This window comes from Ruditapes philippinarum, unplaced genomic scaffold (assembly GCF_026571515.1).
Source record: "Ruditapes philippinarum isolate M1 unplaced genomic scaffold, ASM2657151v2 ctg13310_1_1_1_1, whole genome shotgun sequence".
NCBI classification, from domain to species: domain Eukaryota; kingdom Metazoa; phylum Mollusca; class Bivalvia; order Venerida; family Veneridae; genus Ruditapes; species Ruditapes philippinarum.
The window spans coordinates 1-10,054 of NW_026858330.1; the positions used below are offsets into that span (position 1 = coordinate 1).

Sequence of the window (10,054 nt, forward strand, 5' to 3'; positions counted from 1 at the left end):
GCAAATAAATACACTTAAACTTCGTCAATGTAGAAGTCTGAGCACAATTGTTGTTTATTTAATATAAAAAAGCTCGGACAAAAACATACCTCCGGCATCGACAACCATATATCTTTCCCCAGGTTTAAAGGAAAAAACAACTTCAGACTCTCGGCGATTTTCTTTATCTTGTTTCTCTATCATGTGGTATTTACAATACAGAGATGCTGCCTCTGGTTCTAAAGCTATCAACAGATTTTGTGACCGTATACCTGCCTGAAATATATGTATTACCCAAGTTTCATATTACTTTGAGCATCTAGAAAAATGACCAGTGTTGGCATATGAAAAATAAATATTATTTGTAATTGTCTCCCGTAAATTTGTAAATAAATAAACACTCTTGATGCAAACAAATATTTTCATTTCAATTCAAAAAAGAAAAGTAAACTAAACCGAAATTTGCTAGATGAGTTCTAACAAAACATCTTTTCCAAGATAAAAAGAGATATGAATGAATAATTTTTGTTTCATAATTTTAGATAGAATCACTCTGGCTGGTATCTAATACTTGTTTAAAAATCTGTCAAAATGATTTACTTCTACAGCACATTCTCTCATAAACTGTTTAGCTGGTGGGGTCCATATTGCAGGCACAGTTAACACCCACTGTATTTCTTCCTCTTTTACGATGCCAGTTAGTCGTTTTCTCGAGTCATCCATTAAATCGTCTTTAAGATACTTAATCACCATAGTAAATACACGTTTTGCAGGTAAACGTTTTCCACTGTCATCTGCTAAATCCTCATTTCTTGTCAGGTGCTACAATTGATTTCAAACATGTATAAAATAAAAGGTCCATGAAATAGTTTTATTCTGCATATTCATTTTAAAGGGTTGGAATAAAAACTGTTTGAACAAATCTGCATCAAACACATTCTTCTTTCTTAACAGTATTTCAAAATGTCCTAAGCACGATTTAATTAATATAAAGGGTACACAATTAATTTTGAAGACCTTTTGATCTTGTCGTGTTGCGTTGCTATGAGAACCATGTCGTTGATGCATAAAACAATGTCACAATTTGCATTTCATTGACAAATGGATTATTCAAATTACTTAAGTATGTCACCTTGTTGTCAAACAGCATCATCTTGAAGCGTTGAAAGTAAAAGTATGGTCTATGTTTCTCTTCGTCTGCTAACTCCGCGTACCTTTCCTCAGCTTCGTAACCAAACGCTTCCAATGTGTTTCCATCAGCTTGGATTAAAACTGATGTTGGTGCTTTCATAGAAATACTGTTTCCACTGCACCTACCATGATGAAAATACACATTGGGTGCAAAGAATTTTGGAAGGTTGTTAGTAAGTATTGCACATTTCTTTATTAAGAAAATGCCAGAAACAAATTTAAAATGAATTTGTCCATAATAGAAGGTTTGTAATATCATGAATTATTAATATATTTATAGCAAGGAGTATTATATTTGACATCAAACCACGGAAGATTTATGTACGGATGATGTTGATTAGTATTAGATACATGATTCAATATTACATATCTTTATGTAGCAGATAATACATTATTCTAGGATAAAATTTTGTTCTGCGTCAGATAAATGCTCATAATAAATCACTAAGAACTCTGTTAACATTAAGAAATATTTTATAAGAACATACAAACGAATTTTTTTTTGGCTGTTATCAACATTTGAAATACTTATGGAACATGTGCCTATTGTAGACCAATACACGTAACAAGAGGGCGTAGAGGGCCCTGGATCGCTCACCTGGGAAATAGGTCAAAAGGTCAAAGTGGAACCCGAGAAGTACAATTTGAAAACAAGGAAAAGTTTACTCAGAAATATTTGTGTACAATGTCATCAAGGAAAGTTTTGTGTAAAATTAATTCTTAATTGAACCAGTGATTTAGGTGTTGTTTAGATGTTGTTTTCTAATTTAAGCTCTGACGGCCATTTTATTAAACAGTTCAACCTGTCACCAAGTGAGAGGTGAGCTAATAAAAAGATGTCAGAAAAAGAGAAGGAAAACAAACATTTGACCTGGTTGGGGATTTAACTTTCGACCTCGATAACCTGGGGCGGGCCAATATTGACCATAAGGGTTTTATTTCAACAAACATGGTAGACATACACTAGAACATGTTTCATGCCAAATATCAAAGCTACTTCTTTCGAATTTTCACAATAATTTTTTTTATAGTTTTTACTAAATACATAATTATAATGAAAATCAAAGCCAATTTTGACCTTAGGGCATTTATTTGATCAAACTTGGTAGACATCTAATAGGAGATGCTTCAAGCCAAATATCTAAACGATACTGCTTTTGGATTGTCCCAGAAAGATTTGTTTTATTATATACATATAGAAAATCAATGATCCCCTGGGGCGGGGTCATTTTTTACCCTAGTTTTTTAAAAAAAATACATTTGGAAGACATCCACTAAAAGATGATTCATGCCAAATATCTAAGCTCTACCTCTTTTGAATATACACAAATTTATTTGTAAAAAGAATCTTTCGGTTCTTTGGCATTCAGAGTTCTTCATGAAATTTAATTCTTTGAACAACTTTGGTAGAGCTTCATGCAAGAACAATTCCTGCACAGTTTCAACAAATTTGGCCAATAGGTTTAGGAGGAAAAGTTGTTTAAAGAAATTGTTGACGCACGGATGATGTACAACGGACAATGGGCCATCACAAAGGCTCACGTTGAGGACATTGTCCTCAGGTCAGCTAAACATTAATAAGGAAGATTGTTACAAAGCTTTGATGCGGCCTACCACTGCTTGCAGGATATTTTTGACGGATTAAAATCAAAGGAATATGCCCATCCGGAAAAGGTTGTCCCGAAATCTATTGCTGCTACCATCAATTTCTTCCTTTCGGTTTCAAATTTCTGTCAATCATAAAAAGTGAATTATGTATTTTTCCATTTGGTATACGTAGCATATACGTTAAATAGTTCTGATGAAACAACTGAGACAGTGTAATTGAGTATATCTTATGAAAATTTTATACTATATCACAAATATCATAAACATTAGTATTTTTCACTTTTATTTAAGTAAACGACTTACATCAAGTCTTAGAGAACTCTATTTAAATTCTAATATTATATACAGATTAAAAAACATTCATAGTGTTTCAAAATAACAAACTATATCTATAATGTTTTATCAATTATAGTTAAACATAATATTCTCGACTTGCAAATATTTTCATAAATAAATAAATAAATAAATTCATACAAACTCTTATAGTGATGCACATTAATATAAGAATACAAGTTTTTTTTTTCGCTTATCGTTCTTGTGTTTGTTATTTATGTCATATAAACAGTGTATTATCAAGGTTTTCACACATGCGATAATTATATTTGATTAGATAGGCTGTCCTACAACCTACAACACATACAGATAACTTTGTTTATAGTGATAACATAAAGATAGTTATGATTTTATTTAACAAATGTACTATTTATCTATACATGGCTTAACAGTGAGAATCCTTATTACTCCAAAGATATAATTAAATGTCATTATATCTAAGCCCTGTGGCCTATAAGAAAGCTAGTCATGTGAATGGCCAGTTGTGTAACAGAGACTGCGATCCTGCAGAATATGGGATTTCAATAATTAATAAGAACTGGCCTTGTACCACAAAAAAGAATACATTTAGTCTGAACATACATAAAAATCATACCAAAATCATGTGTCTTCATGTAAACGTTGCAGAAAAACATTAAACTGATATTCTATATACACTAGACAAAGTACGAGATCTATTCATATCACTGTTCGCTCATTCTCAATAAAACACAGCATTTGATGTTCCACTGGGTAGCTCTTATACGAATGTTTTTTTTGAGGTCAAAATGTCGTTAGAAAGGTGGCTGCCACTTTGTCTAATAGGGACACTCTCAGTTTTACATTTCTATTTGTTATTTTTCTTTTACAAGTACCATTAATGCCCTAAAATGTAACATACGTTACTGTCGCCACCTAGAATTTTCAACTTTGAAATTGTGTTTCAGAAAAATAAGTTCCAGAATAAACGAAACATGTGCAATTTGTCATTGCTGTGTGTATATGCACTTTGATTATTGGTAAAAATTATATTTGACTGTTAAAATCTCATTGTATAATGGATGATCAAATGTCGCATAAATGCATATAAATAAATAGTGACAAAACCTAAAACAATAAGAAGTGAAACCCAAATTACATAATTGAATCAATGCATGCTTAATAATAACAGCATATATATAATTATAAGTAAAAATAAGCTTGCAGCCTCTCAAATATAATTCTATTTTCGAAATTTTCATTTTTTATTCAAATCTTTTCAACAGCACTTTAAAAAGAAACATACGTTACCATTATTTAAGAGCCAATCCATTCAAAAGAAGAATCCAAACAAGAAAGAAAATTAACATGTGTGTAACTCTGATATATTAACCACAAATTATGGCGGCTTAAACGGTCTTGCGTCATTTTTAACCCACTTTCAATGTAAAAATGAAACATACGTTACAGAAACATACGTTATCAACTTTTTAAAAGTAAGTTTATCAAAAAGGGAAATTGAAGTCAGAAAGCACGTATAACATCAACATTAAGTTTTTATTTGACATCAGTAAGTAAATTTTGTTAACTTTGGTCGTGTTTTTACTTGTTTAAGTAACCACAGTGAAACAAACGTTACTTTTATCAAACAGACTTTATATTGTTTACACATGCATATATAAAAACATAAAATCGCATTTTTATGACAATAGAATGATGTGCATTTGATTCCTAAATAAAAAAGTCGATTTTACACGTAAGTTTAAATTCCGTGATAAAGTTCATAAATAAGCGAGTGTGAAACATACGTTACTCCAACTTACAATTCAACAATTTTTGAAAATTAAAGATAAAGTTGGGATTAGCATGCCTGTTAGTAACGGTTACCTTGTATTAGATGTAAGAAGACACAAAATTGTTTTTACAAAGGAAAGATATGTTAATAATATGTTGATGAACCAGCAGAAATGATAAAAATATATTACAAGATATTGATGTTCTCAACAACAACTAATTCGTTTCTGCAAAGAGCTTACTGGCCGTATTTCATTCTATATATCATAATGTTAAAATAATATCCATAAATATAAATTATTTTACAAAAAATAAAATTGTTTTCTCAACCTTTACTTGCATTTGAATAAAATGAAACATACGTGACATCCTATATGGGGATAAATATCGAACTGTTTAGTACTAAATTTTCCAAATATATAGAAAGTAGAAAGTTGAATATTTTGAGAAAAAAAAATGCTAATACAAAATTTGTGTATGCATTCGACCTCTCATATATTATATATGATATATATCCTTTGAATGAAGACATAAAATAATCATTTTCAAAATTGATTATTTTTGCTTTCTACGAATATTTAACTTTGAAAAAATTGACTGAAAATTAGCAAGGTACCCAACTTCTTTGAATTTTCATGGGTTAGAAAGTCCCTTTAGATAGAGAATTTACAGATTTTGATATATTTTACCGACATTTGTTATTAATACTCAGCCAATATGTTACATTATTAGATCTGAAATCTACGTTACCGAAGAAATACAGTGTCATTACCGAAATAAATGCCATCCTGTTATATCATAGTTTCTTGTTCAAAATATTTCTGGCAAACTTGCAAAATACCCTAAACTTTTACTTCAGCGATAAAAAATGACACAATGACAACATCAAATTTCTAATATTTTTCAACCTCAAATGCTTTATTTTATTGAGAATGGGCGTGTTATACCATAGCAAATTAAATGTTGTAGCTTATATAATGACAATAACAATTACTGATAATAGTTTGTATTTACCTGTACAGGTCTGTAAAGAATAGGAAAAATATACTTAGAAATCCTCAACGGTAACCAATTTCTTTCTAATTCGGAAATTTCTCTCTTATACTGGTTTCTTTTTCCAGTTATGAAAGTAAATATTTATCTTTGTCTCATCACGCATGCGCAAATGATGACATTAATGTTTTTGATAAACGAAATAAACGACAAAGTAAAACACTACGGTGTCCTATTTCGTCCACAATATTTCGCAAGTAACATGCGGTAATTATCGCCTTAAAAGGTCGGAATTTAGTACTAAATTTCGCATGTCAGATATTTCGCTAGTCTCTCGGGCGAGTCTCTCAGGTGCCTTTTCTAGGGAATCATATACTAGCGACATTGGAAAACTTCGCCTCGATAATTATCGTCTTAATTTTCGTATTCATGAGATAAATATCGCGTTGAAGAACGCTTATTATCGCATAACAGATTAGCGAAATTTAGGCACACGATAATTATCGATTCTAAAGGGCGAAATTTAGACTTAATTTCGCATGTAGTAAATTTCGCTAGTCTATCATGCGATAATTCGCGCCCTTCAACGCGATAATTATCGCGTGAGGCAAACAAAAATACAAAAAAATAGGAAGATAATTATCGAGTTGAAATTGTTAAATTTCGCTAGCATAAGTGTCCCTGGTCTATAGGAAAAGCAATAAATATCGCTTGAGAGACTAGCAAAATTTAAGACATGCGAAATTTAGTTCTATCGCGTGTTAACTAGCAAAATTATTTGGACGAAATAGGACATCGTAAATTTACATTGTCAAAAAAGAATAAGCGATGAAACAGTAGTTAGCATAGTGCTTAAAAATCATACCAGGATTGTAATAATGTTTTGATCGCATATAGTTATGTTAATGTCAGTTTCTGGAACATAATTTATGTTTTTATTTATATAACAGTCGAGCTGAACAAAAAAGATAACGCGTATTTAAAGTGACAAATATGATTCATTTCATTTTTCGCTGTCAACTTGAGCTGAATTAACTATTTATTTCAAAAGATTGATCATTAAAACGGTTATTGATCAATAGACTTTTTTACGACGCGGTCCGTTGCTATGAAAAAATGACCGGAAGTAGTATTTTTTCGCGTATGCGCAATTTGCGTAGGGCAAAAAAAGCCATGCCCTACATAGAAATGAAGTAGAAATTCATAGACGATTCCGAGTTTGTTTAAGGTAAAAAAAAGAAAATCATATGAAATAGCTTTTAACATAAACACAAAAGATGCTTTCATAGCTTTATTGCCGAGATTGCCCCAAAAAGGCATGGAAAAGACTATTGTTTAAGAATTCCCCCTAACAATCACTGACCTGACATTGAGATTATTGTTGTAAAAATATGTGGAAATATATATATTAGCAAATAAAGAAGTCAATTTAATTGTTGTTGAAAACGTCCATATTAAAAAAAATATTTTTATTACATATAATAAATAACATTTTTATATAGATTTCATTAACATTTAAAATGGAGGTTAAATATCATTCTGAAAAAAGTCGGAACACGTGATATAAAGCATTTTAAGTTTTCAGTTTAGCTAATTTTATCCTTTATCCAACCTGAACTGAGATACCAAACATAAATTTTTTAAGTCACATGATATATATTTAAATAATTTTCAAACTCTGTGAAGTTAAGATGGGTGGTGGAATAACACACATTTTGTCCGGTTCCTTGTAACACATGGAAATGCACGTCACGTACACTATTTGTTACTTTACAGAAATCAATACACATTGATGAGATTGGAATAAATAAAAATAACTTAAATAACGATTAATCATTTTCATTATTTTAAGTAATTAACTATGTCATGGTACTAAAACGACCCGGTTGAATGATATTGATAAGTAGCTTGCAAATAGCAACCGGTCACGTGTCAGTCTGTTTGACACTTACCGCCTTGCCAATCCACTTTCAAAGGAACACCAATTGTGTTATATTATGTAATACATTGGTAATAAAATGTGATCTTTAACACCCTGCTGTTTTACTTTACATTACTGATGAAAAAAGTCACCTAATGATACCTTGAACAGATAGTGTAAAAGTGTGAAGTTATTTTGACTTCTTCTTGCACACTTACCATCTACTGTTGGATGGGCACGATACCACCTTAAATTGAGTTGGTAAACTGCTAGTTTATCTAAATTTCTTTTTTTTTCCCATAATACATTCCATTTAACTTCTGGTTATATTTTGTATGTATCAAAGCTTGACTGTTTTGAGTATAATTATTTTTGTCAAGGTAAGTGTGATGATACATTTAAAGAGTACACATTAAGTTTCATTGACCATGACCTGACAAAAATGTCATACAAAACGTGCATATCCACACTTTGCTTCTATGCTATGTTATATTTTTCTGATATGCACAACTGCTATGCTAGTTTCCAGAATGAGCTATATGCAATGGCGTTACTTTAATAATGTTCCAAATAAGGTTTACCAAATGATTAAAAAATACAATGCAAATTAGTATATCTGGAACATGTGAAAGAAAGATAACAAACTCACTTTCGCTTAAACTACATAATGAAGATTTATATCCCCTTTTACAGATGCTACGATATTTGTCAGACAGTAACACCTTTTATATATTGGGCAATAAATACAAAATTAATTCAAAAATTTCTTTGAATGCCTTGAAAACACTGAACTTTGAACTTAATATAAAATTGTAAGTTCCGAAATGAACATATCCCAGTTTAAATCTATATATATTAATACAGGGTAAAACAGATTTCTTTTCCCTCTCAAACTAAAAATAAATCAGAATAATGAAGATAAAAAAATAATAGAAATATTGCTAGGTCATTCTACGCTGCGTCGACGCCATTTTTATCTACAGCCGCAAAACCCCACGGAGTGTAATGGAATAACGAACGAGAAAAGCAAGTTGATATTTTTTTCATATCTGTAACCGATCTGCGCTAAAATAGAAGAATAAGAGCTTAATTTGTAATGCAAGGGTATCCTACCGGTATTTCCCACACCACTGTCCTGCTGGGTGGACTCAAACCATGGGCTCGATATTCCAAACTTCAAAGTTCTTGGTATTGTGCGAGACTGAAAGAGACTTCAATAGGTTCTAATTTGGAATTGTTTGAAGCTATATGCGCGCTACTGAAAAAATATTGGCGTTTCACATGTGAATCATGTAGCGATTGTGTTCATTAAAACTTGTTGGCAGTATGAAGACGACAACCATTTGTTCTTGTTTACACTAACTAAAGTAATATAAGAAAATATACACTCTACATGAAAATGATGAAGTATGTTTTATTTATTTCAGATTGTATGCATTACTGAACAGTGTAAACTGCTCACTTTTGCACTATTCAGAGAATTTATTTTAATCAAGGCAGTGAGTCAGACAATCAAGTAGAGAGCAATGGAAATAAAAAGAACCCTCCCAATTAGACAGTTAAATTGCCGATACGAAATATCCGTGCTTATGATTCATTCATTTAGCAAAAACATGTGAAAAGTATTCCTATTGAACTATCAATGTTAGCTGTACAAAAAAGTAATACTGATTAAAAAGAAGATTAAGTAGACATGTCAAAATCCACTCTGGTAAAAGAACAATGGTAATATGAAGGACATTTAATGTCAGAAAGGCATCATTTACATACATATATTTAATTGAATACTTCTCAAAACTAATCTATAGTAAAGGTCATAAATTGATGAAATTACCCAGTTTATTGAATATATATACAACGGTTTAAAATTTGATTTGGCTTGACTGTTTTCCTTTGCAAATATATTTATCCTTATATTTATCTCCCAGAGGTATTCTATGAAACATATTTAGATATAAATAGATTTTAAACTATTACAGACAATCAGAATATATCATTCTAGAGAACCAATCAACAGTTTAAGGCAATTTGTGTTTCCAATAAAGTTTGTTATTTCTTTTCGTGCGTAGTCAAAATGTAGTAATGTTATGAATCGGGTGTGGTTGGTTCCCGTCAGAATGATCAGTTAATAGTAGAAATATAATGTTTAGTTTAGAATAAACATTGTTGACCGAAAAATGGATTCCCATATTGCAATGTTTTAAAAAAAATTTTTCAAAGCAAAGTTTTATTTTTTTACAATGAATATACTACTGTAGACTGTAATTAAAATCAATG

General features: G+C 30.8%; 1 protein-coding gene across 1 annotated transcript; it reads right to left on the reverse strand.

The window, feature by feature from the left end:
- Nucleotides 1-89: 89 nt before the first annotated feature.
- LOC132752845 (heat shock 70 kDa protein 12B-like) lies at nt 90-2,948 on the reverse strand (the record flags this gene model as incomplete). Its single annotated transcript, XM_060743232.1, has 4 exons — nt 2,785-2,948; nt 1,112-1,292; nt 580-801; nt 90-255 (listed from the first exon to the last, which is right to left on the reverse strand). Coding segments are annotated over exons 1-4 (658 nt in total), but the record flags the coding sequence as incomplete, so codon positions are not given.
- Between the last annotated feature and the right edge of the window lie 7,106 nt (nt 2,949-10,054).